Source organism: Oncorhynchus masou, chromosome 4 (genome assembly GCF_036934945.1).
Source record: "Oncorhynchus masou masou isolate Uvic2021 chromosome 4, UVic_Omas_1.1, whole genome shotgun sequence".
In the NCBI taxonomy this organism is placed as follows: domain Eukaryota; kingdom Metazoa; phylum Chordata; class Actinopteri; order Salmoniformes; family Salmonidae; genus Oncorhynchus; species Oncorhynchus masou.
Window position 1 is genome coordinate 6,963,505 of NC_088215.1, and position 18,575 is coordinate 6,982,079.

The 18,575-nt window shown below is 46.9% G+C and overlaps 1 protein-coding gene across 1 annotated transcript in view; it reads right to left on the reverse strand.

The window, feature by feature from the left end:
- LOC135522459 (cytoplasmic phosphatidylinositol transfer protein 1-like) overlaps positions 1–18,575 on the reverse strand; it is a 77,528-nt gene that overhangs the window by 17,541 nt on the left and 41,412 nt on the right. Inside the window, exons 2-5 of the mRNA XM_064948739.1 lie at positions 9,470–9,618; positions 2,191–2,279; positions 1,621–1,628; positions 762–833 (exon numbers count right to left, since the gene is read on the reverse strand). Of these exons, the coding sequence (XP_064804811.1) occupies positions 762–833; positions 1,621–1,628; positions 2,191–2,279; positions 9,470–9,618 (318 nt within the window). The remainder of the gene's footprint in view (positions 1–761; positions 834–1,620; positions 1,629–2,190; positions 2,280–9,469; positions 9,619–18,575) is intronic.

Sequence of the window (18,575 nt, forward strand, 5' to 3'; positions counted from 1 at the left end):
TGCCTAACATCCTCTCCTTTTACATTCAGTCGGATACAACATCCTCTCCTTTACATTCAGTCGGATACAACATCCTCTCCTTTACATTCAGTCGGAGATAACATCCTCTCCTTTACATTCAGTCGGAGATAACATCCTCTCCTTTACATTCAGTCGGAGATAACATCCTCTCCTTTTACATTCAGTCTGCCTTACATCCTCTCCTTTACATTCAGTCGGCCTAACATCCTCTCCTTTACATTCAGTCGGCCTAACATCCTCTCCTTTACATTCAGTCGGCCTCACACCTCTCCTTTACATTCAGTCGGATATACTACATCCTGTCCTTCACATCTGCAGGGCTTTCACTAACATTGTCTGTCCATGGAAGTGGGTCTCACACACGATAAATGACCAGACAGGTTGATGCCCGCCTACTTTCTCTTACGACATTGAGTGGATTTTTCTAAGACCAAGACTGATAACTCCTTACACACACACACACACACACACACACACACACACACACACACACACACACACACACACACACACACACACACACACACACACACATGCTTGCATAATAGTCGAGATATTGTTCTGTAGAGAAAGGAGTTTGTGAATTGGTAGAGAGAGAAGGACAGAGTATACATGAAATGGCCTCTTCAATTAGCAGAGCTGCACTTGGCAGACACGGAGGGGCTATAAGGCCCCTATTATGGAATTACTTTATCATACTGAAGGCCTCAGAGCAACACACACACACGGTCTTCACTCACGTTGTCATTGCTGCCTTTGTTGTCCTCGTATTTTGTCTCTATGTGAATGGAGAACTTGGGCAAGAAAGAACACTGCAAAACAAAAGAAACAGAAAAAAAATGTCTCAGGTGAGATACTTGAAAATGGTGGAAAAACAACAGCTTTCACTTGAAATTGGTGTTTAGTTTCAGAATGGTTTGTGTGGCAGAGACATTTAGTCTCTTGACTTCTTGTACCAATATCCCAACCAACTAAATGCGTTTGGTTCTCTGTTCAGAAAAAGGGGAGATGAACGTATGGGAGTATGCTCGTGTCTGAGTGGTCTGTGGGTGGTGTGCATGTACCCCCCCATGACTCACACACAGCCTTTTATTGCGCCCAAAACGGGCTCCGTCACTGTCAAAGCCATGTCTCCCCTCCACCCCCCTTCCATCCTCTCCTCGCTGCTGCTCTCCTCCTCTCTATATTAAGCTATATGACTCAGTGTGGTGGCATTTATCACTTTCAGAGGATTTGAAAATGCCACAGCTCAAAGGCTTTAGAAGTTTCAGACATTATGTAACAGGTGGCAGACGGTCATCGGTCTTAAACCCTTTTCAGACATTAAAACACAGCTACCTTAAAGTTTTATAATGGGTTGAAACCAATGTTGGTTCTTAACACTTTCTGTGAACTACCAGTGTATAAAGCATCATTTGTATGTATTATGGATCCCCATTAGCTGCCAAGGCAGCAGCTACTCTTCCTGGGTTACAGCAAAATTCAGGCAGTTATACAATATCAAAACACATTACAATCCGTCCGGACACCCCGCCCACTACTGGACTTCGGTGGCTCTCTTCACAGCTCTGTGACCAATCAAAAGGAAGAGATACTTACTGTGTACTCTAGAGGGGCAGGCGCAGAGGGGGACGCGTGGAAGCAGACAGGGGAGAAAACACAACACAGTTTAGGGCTTTTCAATGACGCAACAACACGGTGGCAACGCAGGCAGGTTACGATGTGACACGAGAAACAACCCAGCTCACACACCCGGGAAACGCTTGCTGAACCTTTTCCACTGTCTTTTGAAGAAGCTTTTCTGGGAAATGGTGCTGACCCGACGTTCTAATAACGTTACGAGAATAATAGTCGGACATATGTTATTTCAAAACCAAATGGGAACCGGACAGAAACGTTACCAGAATGTTCTCTTCGAACATTTTTTTTTTTTTGGGGGGGGGGGGGGGGTCTGTGTGCACACTACAGTATAAGTAGCTAGCCTGGCCATGCTATGAGCTCAGTGCCACAGTAACTAGATTAGGTTAAGGTTAGCCCGGTACATTTCCGCTAGGGTTACGGTCGATACGTGGTCAGAGTTAATTTCTGACCTAACACAAGCATTAGTGGTGCATGGTATGAATGGATCCTGGTTCTACAATAAGACGCCAGTGTTGAGCGTGCGCTCACCTGTGATGGTGTAGGGGTAGTAGTTCCAGGCCTTCTCTGTTACGTAGAAGATGTTGGGCACCACTGCTCGAGCCCAGCTGGGCAATTTACTGTAGATTGAGAGAGAGAGAGGGGAGAGAGAGAGAGAGGGAAGAGAGGGAAGAGATGAGAGAGAGGAGAGGAAAGAGAGGAGAGAGAGGAGAAAGAAAGAGAGGAGAAACGAAAAGCAAGAGAGGAGAAGAGAGAGGAGAGAGAGATGGAAGAGAGAGGAGAAACAAAAAGCAAGAGAGGAGGTGAGGGAGAGAGGAGAAATGAAAAGCAAGAGAGGAGAAGAGAGAGATAGGAGAGAGAGGAGGATAAATGAAAAGCAAGAGAGAGAGAGATGGGGAGACAGATGGAAGAGAGAGGAGATATGAAAAGCAAGAGAGGAGAAGAGAGGAGAGAGGATAAATGAAAAGCAAGAGAGGAGAAGAGAGGATAAATTAAAAGCAAGAGAGGAGAAAGAGAGAGAGAGAGAGATGGAAGAGAGGAGAAATGAAAATCAAGAGAGGAGAAGAGAGAGAGAGATGGAAGAGAGAGGAGAAATGAAAAGCAAGAGAGGAGGAGAGAGAGAGATGGAAGAGAGAGGAGAAATGAAAAGCAAGAGAGGAGAAGAGAGAGAGGAGAGAGAGGAGGATAAATGAAAAGCAAGAGAGAGAGAGATGGGGAGACAGATGGAGAGATGGAAGAGAGAGGAGAAATGAAAAGAAAGAGAGGAGAAGAGAGAGAGATGGAAGAGAGGAGAAATGAAAAGCAAGAGAGGAGAAGAGAGAGAGATGGAAGAGAGAGGAGAAATGAAAAGCAAGAGAGGAGAAGAGGGAGAGAGGAGAAATGAAAAGCAAGAGAGGAGAAGAGAGAGAGGAAGAGGAGAGAGAGGAGAGAGGAGAAATGAAAAGCAAGAGAGGAGAAGAGAGAGAGGGAGAGGAGAGAGAGGAGAGAGAGGAGAAGAGAGGAGAAGAGAGGAGAAAGGAGAAATGAAAAGCAAGAGAGGAGAAGAGAGAGGAGAAATGAAAAGCAAGAGAGGAGAAGAGAGAGGAGAAGAGAGAGGAGAAATGAAAAGCAAGAGAGGAGAAGAGAGAGAGGGAGAGGAGAGAAAGGAGAGAGAGGAGAGGAAAGAGAGGAGAGAGAGGAGAGAGGAGAAGAGAGAGGAGAGAGGAGAAGAGAGAGGAGAGAGGAGGAGAGAGAGGGGAGAGAGGAGAGAGAGGATAAATGAAAAGCAAGAGAGAGAGAGAGAGATGGGGAGACAGATGGAGAGATGGAAGAGAGAGGAGAAATGAAAAGCAAGAGAGGAGAAGAGAGAGGAGAAATGAAAAGCAAGAGAGGAGAAGAGAGAGGAGAAATGAAAAGCAAGAGAGGAGAAGAGAGAGAGGGAGAGAGGAGAAAGGAGAGGAAAGAGAGGAGAGAGGAGAAGAGAGAGGAGAGAGAGGAGAGAGGAGAAGAGAGAGGAGAGAGAGAGGAGAGAGAGAGAGGAGAGAGAGGAGAGAGAGGATCAATGAAAAGCAAGAGAGGAGAGAGAGGAGAAGAGAGGAGAAGAGAGAGAAGAGAGAGAAGAGAGGAGAAATGAAAAGCAAGAGAGAAGAGAGAGAGGAGAGAGAGGAGAGAGAATAAATGAAAAGCAAGAGAGAGAGAGAGAGATGGGGAGACAGATGGAGAGATGGAAGAGAGGGGAGAAATGAAAAGCAAGAGAGGAGAAGAGAGAGAGAGAGAGAGAGAGATGGAAGAGAGAGGAGAAATGAAACGCAAGAGAGGAGAAGAGAGAGACAGAGATGGAAGAGAGGAGAAATGAAAAGCAAGAGAGGAGAAGAGAGAGAGAGAGGAGAGAGAGGAGAGAGAGGAGAAATGAAAAGCAAGAGAGGAGAAGAGAGAGGGAGGAGAGAGAGGAGAGAGGAGAAATGAAAAGCAAGAGAGGAAGAGGAGAGAGAGGAGAGAGAGGAGAGATGAGAAATGAAAAGCAAGAGAGGAGAAGAGAGAGAGGGAGAGGAGAGAGATGAGAGGAGAGAGGAGAGAGAGGAGATATGAAAAGCAAGAGAGGAGAGAGAGGAGAAGAGAGGAGAAGAGAGGAGAGGAGAAATGAAAAGCAAGAGAGGAGAAGAGAGAGGAGAAATGAAAAGCAAGAGAGGAGAAGAGAAATGAAAAGCAAGAGAGGAGAGAGAGGAGAGAGAGGAGAAGAGAGGAGAAATGAAAAGCAAGAGAGGAGAAGAGAGAGGAGAAATGAAAAGCAAGAGAGGAGAAGAGAGAGGAGAAATGAAAAGCAAGAGAGGAGAAGAGAGAGGAGAGAGAGGAGAGAGAGGAGAGAGAGAGAGGGGAGAGAGGAGAGAGAGGAGCAATGAAAAGCAAGAGAGGAGAGAGAGGAGAGAGGAGAGAGAGGAGAAGAGAGGAGAAGAGAGAGAAGAGAGGAGGAGAGAGGAGAAATGAAAAGCAAGAGAGAAGAGAGAGAGGAGAGAGAGGAGAGAGAATAAATGAAAAGCAAGAGAGAGAGAGAGATGGGGAGACAGATGGAGAGATGGAAGAGAGAGGAGAAATGAAAAGCAAGAGAGGAGAAGAGAGAGAGAGATGGAAGAGAGGGGAGAAATGAAAAGCAAGAGAGAAGAGAGAGAGAGAGAGAGAGATGGAAGAGAGAGGAGAAATGAAAAGCAAGAGAGGAGAAGAGAGAGAGAGAGATGGAAGAGAGGAGAAATGAAAAGCAAGAGAGGAGAAGAGAGAGAGAGAGGAGAGAGGAGAGAGAGGAGAAATGAAAAGCAAGAGAGGAGAAGAGAGAGGGAGGAGAGAGAGGAGAGAGGAGAAATGAAAAGCAAGAGAGGAAGAGGAGAGAGAGGAGAGAGGAGAGATGAGAAATGAAAAGCAAGAGAGGAGAAGAGAGAGAGGGAGAGGAGAGAGAGGAGAGAGATGAGAGGAAAGAGAGGAGAGAGAGGAGATATGAAAAGCAAGAGAGGAGAGGGAGGAGAGAGAGGAGAAGAGAGGAGAGAGGAGAAGAGAGGAGAGGAGAAATGAAAAGCAAGAGAGGAGAAGAGAGAGGAGAAATGAAAAGCAAGAGAGGAGAAGAGAGAGGAGAAATGAAAAGCAAGAGAGGAGAGAGAGGAGAGAGAGGAGAAGAGAGGAGAAATGAAAAGCAAGAGAGGAGAAGAGAGAGGAGAAATGAAAAGCAAGAGAGGAGAAGAGAGAGGAGAAATGAAAAGCAAGAGAGGAGAAGAGAGAGGAGAAATGAAAAGCAAGAGAGGAGAGAGAGGAGAAATGAAAAGCAAGAGAAGAGAGAGAGAGAGAGAGGAGAAGAGAGGAGAAGAGAGGAGAAATGAAAAGCAAGAGAGGAGAAGAGAGAGGAGAAATGAAAAGCAAGAGAGGAGAAGAGAGAGGAGAAATGAAAAGCAAGAGAGGAGAAATGAAAAGCAAGAGAGTAGAAGAGAGACAGGGAGAGGAGAGGAAAGAGAGGAGAGAGAGGAGAAATGAAAAGCAAGAGAGGAGAGAGAGGAGAGAGAGGAGAGGAGAAGAGGAGAGAGGAGAAATGAAAAGCAAGAGAGGAGAAGAGAGAGGAGAAATGAAAAGCAAGAGAGGAGAAGAGATGCATCATGTCTGATTAATTGGAGCCATCATCATTTCTAAAGTTGGAGATGTTTCTCTTCCTTCCTTCTCAAGGTGAGTGGGCGTGTCACAAAAGAAGCTTGAAAATTAAACTAAGAACATTGAAAAAGATGACGAGAGACAGCAGCACTTACCAGAGCCGGGAATATAGCCTCACGACACTGCCTCAATGTTTTATTTTATTTTATTACAACGGCAAGGTTCGGTGGGAGAGGTTGAGCTCTCTTTTTCACACAAGTGCACCGAAACACACAAGCCTTGGCAGCGAAGGCTGAAGGGGACATTCACTCAAAGGCTCTAGAAAGTGTCCACGTTGTGGCATAGAGATTGGTGTGTGTGTGTGTGTGTGTGTGTGAGTGCATGTAAGCCTCCAATATCTAATAAAAGCTGTAGAAACTCAATTTTCTTTGATCACACATCGATAGAGAAGTCAGCTACATGACTGAGTGCGTGGCGACAGCTGATATGAAAAGAAACAAAAACGCCAAAGGAATGTTGACAGGCCGACTATTCACAGCCTGTCCCCCAAAAGCAAATGACTGTCACTCCATCTGCTCATCGTCTCTCATTCTTCTTTTAAAACAGTCCCTCGTGCCCGTCCACACATTGGTACGTCACACTGCGCCCGCCAAGCTCTGAAAGCGGTGGTAAGGTATCGATATCCCCACATCCCACACCTCACCCATTTCCTACAGTATTTAAAGACTCTGGCAGGGAAACCTGTCATTTGCGCTTAAGTTCGGAAAGTGTGGACTAGTGTGTGTGTGTGTGTGTGCAAAGTACAACCACTAATTTTATTCCATCACAAAATTAACTATCCAATTCAATGTGTAAATGAAGACCATTGAAATAATGAATTCCTAAATTCATGTTTAAGTTAAGAGGTTATTCAAGCCAGAACAATAATCTAGCAAATCAGAAAGGTGATTGAGTGCTGGGGACCATGACGCAATGCCCACTGGCTTCAATTTCCTGCTTGCTTTGAAATGTTAGGGCCAATGTATTTCTATTAAATAAATCACATCTGTCCTGTTCTTGTTGTGATGCACGAGACATAACTGGCCCTAAACTAAATGGTCTTCTATTCCATTTAGAATGTTCTTCTCATCTTCAAATCATTTTCCATGACATTTATGTTTTCCCGACAGAAAGGCCTTGGTTTGCACGGAGGGTTGAGAAGAGCTGGCGGATTCAGTGCGTCTCGGAGTCGTCTCTCCCTCCCACGTTCTCCTCTCTCTCTCCCTCCCACCCTCCCTCCTTACATAAGGCAGACACCTGGTTCACTAAGCCTGAGATGGATGTTTATGGAGAGGGTTGCACTTGTAGTAGTCAACATGGACACACACACACACACACACACACACACACACACACACACACACACACACACAGCTGAAAGGCACCCATCTGCTGTCAAGAACTAGAGCAGCGGGGAGTGTGTTTAAGAGGTGGTAGGGGCTTAGGTAACTGCAGCCGTGGCACAATGAGTGGAGAGTTAACATATGCACACACACACACACACACACTGTCCCTGCTGTTGCTCAACCTCACTAGATAATTCCCTCATCGTCATACTGTGTCCTCTGATGTACTGTGTCACCGTTAAGACAGTACTTCACGTGTTCATCCCTTCTCTTACAATAATGAAAGGGGACAGTTTTCCTCCTGGGAGTTGGGTAGTGACAAATTGTTATGATCGTAATACTGTAGTCTATAGCCAGTCCTTATTCAAACTGTACGTGATGTATTCCCATGACGGATTCAAGCGGGACGGACTGTCATAAGACCTGACCCAAGGATGCGTCGTTTTGAAGAGCCTGCAGCAGGTTTTTTTATGATCATGTTAAAATATATAAAACGTCTCCTTCTGAATGCATGTCTCTCTCTTGCTCTCCCTCCCCTCCTATTCGCTCTCCTGTGTCCTTCTGTTCCCCTCCTTCCCCCTCTCTCTCTTCTGTTCCCCACCTCTCTCTCTCTCTCTCTTCTGTTCCCCACCTTCTCTCTCTCTCTCCTGTTCCTTCCCTTCTCTCTCTCTCTCTCCCCTCTGTTCCCCTCCTTCCCCCACTCGCTCTCTCTCCTCTGTTCCCCTCCTTCCCCCACTCGCTCTCTCTCCTCTGTTCCCCTCCTTCCCCACTCTCTCTCTCTCGCTCTCTCTCCTCTTTTCCCCTCCTTCCCCCACTCTCTCTCTCTCCTCTGTTCCCCTCCTTCCCCCCTCTCTCTCTCTCTCTCCTCTGTTCCCCTCCTTCCCCCACTCGCTCTCTCTCCTCTGTTCCCCTCCTTCCCCCACTCGCTCTCTCTCCTCTGTTCCCCTCCTTCCCCCTCCTTCCCCCCTCTCTTCCTCCTCCTCCTCCCCCACTCGCTCTCTCTCCTCTGTTCCCCTCCTTCCCCCACTCTCTCTCTCTCTCCTCTGTTCCCCTCCTTCCCCCACTCGCTCTCCCTCTGCTCTGTTCCCCTCCTTCCCCCGGTCTCTCTCTCTCTCTGCTCTGTTCCCCTCCTTCCCCCTCTCTCTCTCTCTCTGCTCTGTTCCCCTCCGTCCCCCACTCTCTCTCTCTCCTGTGTCCCTCTGTTCCCTTCCTTTCCCCACTCTCTCTCTCCTGTGTCCCTCTGTTCCCTTCCTTTCTCCCCTGTGTCCCCCTCCTCTCTCTCTCCTGTGTCCCTCTGTTCCCTCCTGTCCCCCGGTCTCTCTCTGTCCCCTCTCTCTCCTGTGTCCCTCTGTTCCCCTCCTTCCCCCTGGTCTCTCCAGTGTCCCTCTGTCCCCCTCCTTCCCCCGGTCTCTCTCTCCCTCTCTCTCCTGTGTCCCTCTGTTCCCCTCCTTCCCCCGGTCTCTCTCTCTGTCTCCCCTGTGTCCCCCTCCTTCCCCTGTGTCCCCCTCTCTCTCTCTCCAGTGTCCCTCTGTTCCCCTCGGTCCCCCCCTTCTCCTCTCCTCTCTCTCTCTCCTGTGTCCCTCTGTTCCCCTCCTTCCCCTGGTCTCTCTCTCCCCTGTGTCCCCTGTGTCCCCTCCTTCCCCCGCTCCTCTCTCTCCTCTCCTCGTCCCTCTGTCCCCCTCCTTCCCCCTCTCTCTCTCCTGTGTCCCTCTGTCCCCCTCCTTCCCCGGTCCCCCTCCCTCTCCTGTGTCCCTCTGTTCCCCTCCTTCCCCCGGTCTCTCTCCCTCTCCTGTGTCCCTTTGTTCCCCTCCTTCACTCTCTAGGATGAGCTGTACAGCAGGGCAGACCCTGCTGACTCAGCACCTTTAGCTGCATCCTGACCGCTGACACAGGTATTTGCGATGAAATCTAGCTCTCTCTGTTCGTAGATCTTGCACTTAGGAAGTTTCTGTCCTTGGATGCTCAGTGATGCGCTGGGAAGGTCATGCACACACGCGCACACACACGCACACACACGGCTGAGAGCCAAGAAATGAAGGGGGAGTATTGTGTGTTGCACAGCTGTGAGGGCTAAGTAACTCGGGGCAACGCGACAGCAGCAGTCTGCCATGCGAAGCCTCGAGTGTGTGAGGAACAACACTGTCGGCGTTCCAAATCGCACCCTATTCCCTACATAGTGCCCAAACCCTATAGATGATGTCCACCCCCTGTGGTTTTATTTTCAGTAGAAGAGCAGCCCCCCACATCTTGTTTTGGCGTACAACCCTTTGACCACAGATCTCAGATTGTACTTTTAACGCGGGTGGATGACGGCCACTCACCTGTTGAGGTAGACACGTTTCTCAGTGAACTGACCCCGACCGTGGGCGGGGTCATCAAACGGTTCATTCTGGACCACCTCCACCCCTTCGCCGCGGTCACTCTGCTCATGGCTGTGTTTGCTGATCATATATAGCTGACCAATCCTGTACTGGAGAGAAGAGAGGGAGACAATGTTTAGGGTATATGACCGCCAACGTGAACACGCTCAGTTTAACAAAAGGAATTTAAAACAGCTGATTCGAGTCCTGTACAATGGAGGAAACAGAGGTGACGAGAACATTAACTGGATTCTAAAACGGTGCCTTCGGAAAGTATTCACACCCCTGGGTTTTTCCCCACATTTCGTTGTGTTGCAAAGTGGGATTCAAATGGATTGAATTGTCATTTCTTTGTCAAAGATCTACACAACATATTGTGTAATGTCAGAAAACAAAAATAAACACAAAACATTTAAATAAACACTTGATTACTTTTTTTTTTCTTCTTCTTCCTCTATTGTGTTATTGACTGTATGTTTGTTTATGTGTAACTCTGTGTTGTTGTCTGTGTCGCACTGCTGTGCTTTATCTCGGCCAGGTCACAGTTGTAAATGAGAACTTGGTCTCAACTGGCCTACCTGGTTAAATAATAATAATAATTTTTTAATTAGATAAGTATTCAACCCGAGTCAACACGTGCCGGCAGGGTAGCCTAGCGGTTAGAGCGTTGGACTAGTAAACGAAAGGTTGCAAGTTCGAATCCCCGAGCTGACAAGGTACAAATCTGTCGTTCTGGCCCTGAACAGGCAGTTAACCCACTAGGCTGTCATTGAAAATAAGAATTTGTTGTTAACTGACTTGCCTAGTAAAATAAAGGTAAAAAAAAAAAGAATCACCTTTAGCAGCCATTACAGTGGTATCTGTGAGAGCTTTGCAAACCTGGATTGTACAATGTTTGCCCATATTTGTTTTTACATATTCAAGCTCTGATCATTTCTAAAACAGCCATTTTCAAGACTTGCCATAGATTTTCAAGCCGATTTAAGTCAAAACTGTAACCAGGCCACTCAAACATTCTTGGAAAGTAACTCCAGTGTATATTTGGCCTTGCGTTTTCAGTTATTGTCCTGCTGAAAAGTGGATTTGTCTGGAGGAAACAGAGAGGGGACCAGACCAGAGAAGGGTTAGGCTTATGCCAGCAGCATGAACATGTTCAGCAACAGAATAAAACAAATAAGAGAGAATTCAACCGACTAGATATGATCATCTCCTATGACACGTCAACACCAGATAAATGACAGTTTGTTTTTGTGAGCGTTAAAATATTTTTTTTTAAATAAAAAAAAAAAATAATCGGTCACAAATGCTTTATTAAAACAGTTCAATTTGAGGTAGATTTCATTTCACCCTTCAGGATGTCACCACCAACACTTTGAAGTCATTGTTTTCAGGGCTCTTGCCCTTTCCTTTGAAGACGACTAGAAAGACCACCAGGGAAGTGCTTCTGAGACTTCCTGACCAATCTATTGAGGCTTTAATAATTCAGGGTTAATCCACAAAGACTGGCTTTTGATCAGAGCTGCTATCCCAGAGCAAGAGACAAAGGAGTGAAAGAGAAGAGGTGGGAGGGGGTAGGGAGAGAGAGGAAAGGACAGCGAGAGAGGAGAGAGGAGAGAGAGAGAGGGTGGGGCTGGGAAAGGAGTGGAAAGATACAGAGGGAATGAGAGGGGGCAGAGAGCTTGGGAGAAGAGGGAAGGCATTAGAAAGACAAAGGGGAAAGATAAAGATTGGAAGAGGATTGAGAAAAAGAGCCGGCAGAGAGAGAGGGGATGAATGAAGAACCAGGATTGGCAGAGAGAGAGAGAGAGGGGATGAATGAAGAACCAGGATTGGCAGAGAGAGAGAGAGAGGATGAATGAAGAACCAGGATTGGCAGAGAGAGAGAGGATGAATGAGGAACCAGGATTGGCAGAGAGAGAGAGAGGATGAATGAGGAACCAGGATTGGCAGAGAGAGAGAGGATGAATGAGGAACCAGGATTGGCAGAGAGAGAGAGAGAGAGGATTGAGGAACCAGGATTGGAGAGAGAGAGGATGAATGAGGAACCAGGATTGGCAGAGAGAGAGAGAGAGAGAGAGAGGATGAATGAGGAACCAGGATTGGCAGAGAGAGAGAGAGAGAATGAATGAGGAACCAGGATTGGCAGAGAGAGAGAGAGATGAATGAGGAACCAGGATTGGCAGGATGAATGAAGAACCAGGATTGGCAGAGAGAGAGAGAGGATGAATGAAGAACCAGGATTGGCAGAGAGAGAGAGAGGATGAATGAGAGAGAGAGAGAGAAGATGAATGAAGAACCAGGATTGGCAGAGAGAGAGAGAGGGATGATGAAGAACCAGGATTGAGAACCAGGATTGGCAGAGAGAGAGAGAGAGAGAGAGAGAGGATGAATGAAGAACCAGGATTGGCAGAGAGGGAATGAATGAAGAACCAGGATTGGCAGAGAGAGAGAGAGGATGAATGAGGAACCAGGATTGGCAGAGATGAAGAACCAGGATTGGCAGAGAGGGAATGAATGAAGAACCAGGATTGGCAGAGAGAGAGAGAGGATGAATGAAGAACCAGGATTGGCAGAGAGAGAGAGAGAGGATGAATGAAGAACCAGGATTGGCAGAGAGAGAGAGAGAGAGAGGGGATGAATGAAGAACCAGGATTGGCAGAGAGAGAGAGGATGATAAATGGAGGGAAAGAGAGATAAGAAGACATTCAGGAGAGCGAGGGAGAAGCTGGAGAGCGGCAGCACGAGATAAAGTGGAGGAGAGGTAGAGGACATGCTGAGATGATACTGAACGACGCTAATCCTCTTATCTGTGGCCAGCTGAGAACAAGTGAAGCCCTCCACTCATCCCCTGCTGAGTCACTCCTCTACCGCATCCCCCTCTCCACTCATCCTCCACGCATGACCTGCCAGGCTGCTGCTCAGTAAAGCGTTGGGGAAGAGGAGGAAGAGGGGAAAAGGGAAGAGGAGACGGGGATTGCAGTGGAAGAGGGGGTTGAGGTTTCTAACTTTTCCATCAGCCTTGGCACTTAAGGTGTTGAGGAAGCTGAAGGATTGACCCCAAAAGCCCAAAATGGTGTCAAAGATCACCAAGGGTCCTCGAGTGTCACAGTTTTCAGGATGCATAGGCAGCACGCACACACACACACACACACACACACACACACACACACACACACACACTGCCCAATAGCAATCATCTAAAAGTTTGTCACATTGCAGTAGAAGCCACTTTGTCCAGCTCTTTAAACTGCAACCACTCCCCACCCTCCATTCCGTGACCTCCACGGTCAGCTGGTTTCTCCTTTAACCTTGCAAAAATTGGAGACTGCACCGGAATGACTCCCTCCGTTCCTCACCAGCCGGAACCCAAGGTCTCCCAGGGGCTATGGAGAGTGAGCTTGAGTCAGAAATGGATGCTTCAGCACAAAAGTGCACTCAGGAACCACCGACAGTAGCATATTGCTGCACATTGCAGCCCGAGACGCAATCAATTATTAAGACGGGTGTCGCCCGCGTGGGTGAGACATGTCACAGACAGGGTGGATGGGGGACACTGCCATGTCATCATCCAAGGCCAGGAGTAGGAAAGCCTGTCCTGGCTGGATGTCTAACAGGAACACAGAGAATCCTCGGAGAGGATGTCCATCTTAATGAGTGGATTGACACACTCGTGTAGCTTTAGCTCAATCCCCTCTTTCTGCCGATATAAAGTTTGACTTTATTCCATAACGTGGAGCTTGTGAAAGTGGTCTTTTTCTACACGCAATTGGCTGCAAAACGCAAACCGTGTGAGCTACAAACTAGTAGTGGTCACCACCATCGAAAGGGGAGACTCACGAACATTAATGTTGTTCTGCTTTACGACGCACACAAGCATCATGGGAGTCCTCTGAAGGGAACCCATTATACCGGGCTGGAAAAATGGAAAAAAGTGAATAGGGGGTCAAATGTGCCACAAATAACGTGCCCAAACATGGGTACATTTCTTTTTTATACAATCCTTGATCTCTCTCAGATACAGGACAGACACTTCAAAACCTTATTCCTTATGATTTATTTTTGGATTGTCTGTTTTTGCCATGTACAAAAATGTGCTATATTCAATGCGCTTCCATGTGCTATAGTAGTAAAGGGCAAATTTAATGTTTCATCAAACATATATATTTTTTTATACCTTCAGGGCCTTAAAATTCAAAATCAAATGGATAAATTATTCATTTTATGATCATCTTAAAACAATTCCATATGTAAACTTAGTATATATTGCAATCTAAGGGAGTAATTTCTAAACGGTTCATCTGAAATGGATGGAAATACGCCTCAAATGAAAGTTCTCACAACAAAACATATTTCATTAAACTGTTGACAGCCCCTCTCACTGTGTTCTCAAGAAAGGAATGAAGGAGAGAGGGGAGGAGATGGAAACGCATGGTGATGAGATATTCTGGAGCTACAAAAAGGTCATGTGTCAGCCTATTAATTATGAGAATATAATGCGCTATTATCGAGGCAATTCAAAATCAAATTCACTATACTTGTAGGCGAACTACGTAAGCCGCCCGGCACAATCAGTGAACCAACAGCCTCGCCTAGACCTCTCAGGTTTTCTCCCAGACTCACGGATAAAAAGTTTGGAGCTTAGCATAAGGTAACCAGTCCGTGAGTGAGTGAGTGAGTGAGTGAGTGAGTGAGTGAGTGAGTGAGTGAGTGAGAGAGGTAACCAGTCCAGTCCATGTGCGGGAGCACTGGTTGGTTGGCCCAATTGAGGTAGTATGTACATGAATGTATAGTTAAAGTGACTATGCATATATGATAAACAGAGTAGCAGCAATGTAAAAAAAAGAGGGATTGGGGAGGGGCACACAATGCAAATAGTCTGGGTAGCCATTTGATTACCTGTTCAGGAGTCTCATGGCTTGGGTGTAAAAACTGTTGAGAAGCCTTTATGTCCTAGACTTGGCACTCCGGTACCGCTTGCCGTGCGGTAGTAGAGAGAACACTACGACTGGGATGGCTGGGGTCTTTGACAATTTTTAGGGCCTTCCTCTGACACCGCCTGGTGCAGAGGTCCTGGACGGCAGGAAGCTTGGCCCCAGTGATGTACTGGGCCATACGCACCACCCTCTGTAGTGCCTTGCGGTCAGAGGCCGAGCAATTGCCGTACCTGGCAGTGATGCAACCAATCATTATTTTAATTCCGTTTTTTTGGGGGAGCTTGTGCTTATATATAGGCCTATGCGTATGCATAAGCTCTAATATGTATGTGGATATTTTGAATGAATCATTACCTTAGAAAGCTCTGTCCATTTCATTGTGTTAGGCTTTGAAACAACATCCACAACGACCATGTTTCCCACTCAGTTCAACCTGTTGAACTTCTTTCTTCAAATTGATCAATCACAGTGAGGTGAGCTTTAAAAGCCCATTCTGTTTTGATGATACTTATTTGATGTGATTTTCCATTTCACTTGCATTGACGTCAGAGTGGCTCGAAGGACAAAAGAGCCTTGAGTGCCAGGCCATTAGTGACCTGATGATCATTAGCAAGTTGGGTACTGCCAACATATGTCCAGAGTGCATAAGAGGAGAAAACCGGTACTCAACGGTCATGTGGAATTTTACTACAGTCAGGACTCATGATGACTGCCAGTGTGGTGGCAATATGGTCACCGCAAACAGCCCTAGTGACAACCTTTGTTGACGAGGGGCAGAGGTTTCAAAATACAGAGAGAGCGAGAATACAGTATCTTGTATTGGTTGAATGAGCCATTGTCCATGTCTCATTTGAAACAGTGATGAGGGGCAGGGGATCAATGTTGAACCAGAGGAGGCTGGTGGGAGAGATATAGTAGGACAGGCTGGAATGGAATAGACGGAAAGGTGTCAAAAACATAAAACACATGGCTTCCATATGTTTGATACCGCTCCTGTGATATCTCTGCCCACCAGCCACCAGAGGTTGGCATTATTAACTGAGAAAAAGCAGCGGTGTTCGCAAGCCAGTTGGAAATGTTTGCAGGACAAACAACGTTTGGCACTGATCGCTTGAACATCGTCTTTCGGTCTGTAACTAAAAATGGAGCGCTTCAACAGTCCACAGAATTTGCGTTAAAACATACGCTACTTGATCAAACCCACATAATCCAGGATGTGTCCCAAATCCCTATAGTGTACCCCTATGGGCCCTGGTCACAAGTTGTGCACTATATAGGGAATAGGTTGCCATTTGGAACACACAACCCTAGTTTCTTTGGCATCTGTGCAGTCTTAGGAGATGTGAAGAATAAAGATGAATCAAAAGCTTCAAAAAGCAGAAGGGGCCCAACCAACAACCCTGGCCTGCTTATGCAGTTTGCCTGATGACAACGCAACTGACAGAACTGGCCCTGTTAGTCTCGGTCACTGAACAACAGCTTCATCAATACGGCTACAGATGAGAATGCTGCTGCTCGGTCAATACCATGGATTCAAAACACAACCGGGCTTGGAAATACCTTTATACCAAGGTATGATCTAGGCCAAGATAGTGTGTTAGGTTATGTTCAGGGTGACCTGACCAGGATACACTATGGGATCGGGTTGTGGAGTATGACGTTAGCCTACGGGCTTAGGGCTAACCAGGAGTGTTCTTGACAATGTGACTTGACCAGAAAAAGCTGCCCGGTCGTGTGGCCTACACTACTTCTCAGACAACCACAGCCCAAGTGGCCAGAAATATGAATAAACAAAAGCGGCATTTTCCCCTTCAAAATTTCCCCACGGGGACAATAAAGTCAGTAAGTAAGTATAAAGCCGCAACAATCGATGGTGGCTAGTATCAGAATTCCCCTGGTGAGTATGTACGGTCGATGAGGCACGCTTCGCCCAGGAAGCCATTTATGCTGAGCCCGGAGGCAGACAAAGTGGTGCATATATCATTGTACAAGCCTTCGCCTGGGTCGGAGAGAGGGAAGTGAGAGGCTGGGGGGCGATAAAAGAGGGAGGGGAGAGTGGAGGAATCCTACCCGGAGATTATCTCCACCCGTTATTCTATTTGGACGTTGCTCATCAAACATACGGGGCCTCCAGCTCTTAAAGCTTCTTCACAAATAGACGCGCTAAAAGCCGTAGCCGGCGAGCGCAAGCTGCATTGTTTTTAATTGGGTGTTGAAACGGACGCTTGGCCCAGAGCCAAACGCTTCTTCTTCCCCGGTTTCTGAACATCCAATGGAAAAAAAGTAAAACGCAGACCGATTCATTTTGGGCCTCGAGATGAACGGAAGACTTGGTGCACTAATATGTTTAAACACCACAACAGCTGTAAGGCACACTTGTGATGCATCTAGAATAGGCTACACAAGAAGGCTATAAAGAGTTGAGTGTCATTGTTGACATGGCAAATAATGTTGCAGAAGATGGCGTTTTACAGTTGCTGAATACCTTTTTTTTATTTTTTAAACAAAATATGTATCTGTCTCTGTGTATATTGCCGAAAGTCACGGAAAGCACTGGAAGACTAGCCTACAAAGTAGGCGATGAGTAAACCCTCTTTCCACTAACCCAATTATGCAACGCCGCCTACACCACTAGTCTTTGCCCCTCTGGATCACGTCAACGCTAACGCTAATAGCTACGCTAATTGCGCTGTTCCACCTCGTGAACCAGATGAGTGTCGACCACCAAGGAGCTCCATAGCAACCCTGGGAAGAATCCATTACCGCGACCACTACGCCCTGGCAGGTAGCAAAAAAAAATACACGCTCCCAACCAGAGAATTGTCTAAGCCAAATAGAGAATGTCAACAAATCTCCCCTGCCCCAAAGGCAGACTGTTCATATGAATTCGTGCCTTACTAATTTCTGTTTCCCCATTTCTCAAGTTCTCTCATCTCTGTTACGGCTTGAACGGGTCTCTGTCGGCAGAGCAGGAGAGACAAGAGTGAGAGGAAGGACAGCGTACAGTCCAAAAGGTAGGCATCAGAACCAGTTCAATCCCTGTTCAATCCCTTCTCTTTCAGAGTCGTCTAATACTGCCAAGAGATCATCTACAAACAATGTATGGCTCATTTTATTCTCCATGAGCCTCTTAAACCCCCCTCCAATAGACAACAATGAGACCTGACAACAATTAACCTGGTGGATTAGCTAAACTTTAAATGGGAGACACCATAAGAGGAGTAGATGGGCGACATGATTAGATCAGATTGCCTGTAACAGCCTTCCGCCACTGAAAAAAAGAAGGCTTGGTGAGCATATAGTTGGCTCATAAACACCGGCCTGATCGAGATCTCAGCTCCCACTGCAGAGGGAGCGACAGTGGCAGAGCACACACACATCTACACACTCTCACAGGTTGGAACAGTACACACACACACACACACACACACATCTATACACTCTCACAGGTTGGAACAGTACACACACACACACACACACACACCTATACACTCTCACAGGTTGGAACAGTACACACACATCTATACACTCTCACAGGTTGGAACAGTATACACACACACACACACACACATCTATACACTCTCACAGGTTGGAACAGTACACACAAACACATCTATACACTCTCACAGGTTGGAACAGTACACACACACATCTATACACTCTCACAGGTTGGAACAGTACACACAAGCACCCCCCCCCCCAACACACGCACACACACACTCCCCCCCAATTCACACGCTATGTATCATGCTGACCACAGAGATCATCACGCCATTGAACCGGCGTGGCTTGCTGCATCGAATACCCATTAATCCCTGTGGAGAATGCCTGGCTAGGATTACACTGATGGTCCCCTTACGACATGCAATACAGTAAACCCCCCCCCCCCCCCTCCTTCCACCCTCCGCTCCCAGATACTGCTGTCTCAGCTATGGCGCCATCACTCCCTCGCAGCCTCATTCACTCAGCTGGGAAATATATTCCAATGATGTGCACATTTAATCAATTGTGCAGCGCGCAGGGGTACTGCTCTCTCAAGATAAAATTATCCCTGTGTGCTTCTGAGTCAATAGGTGCAGGGGGGTCAATTAGTGTGTGTGTGCGCGCGCATATGTGTAAATCAGGGTATCATC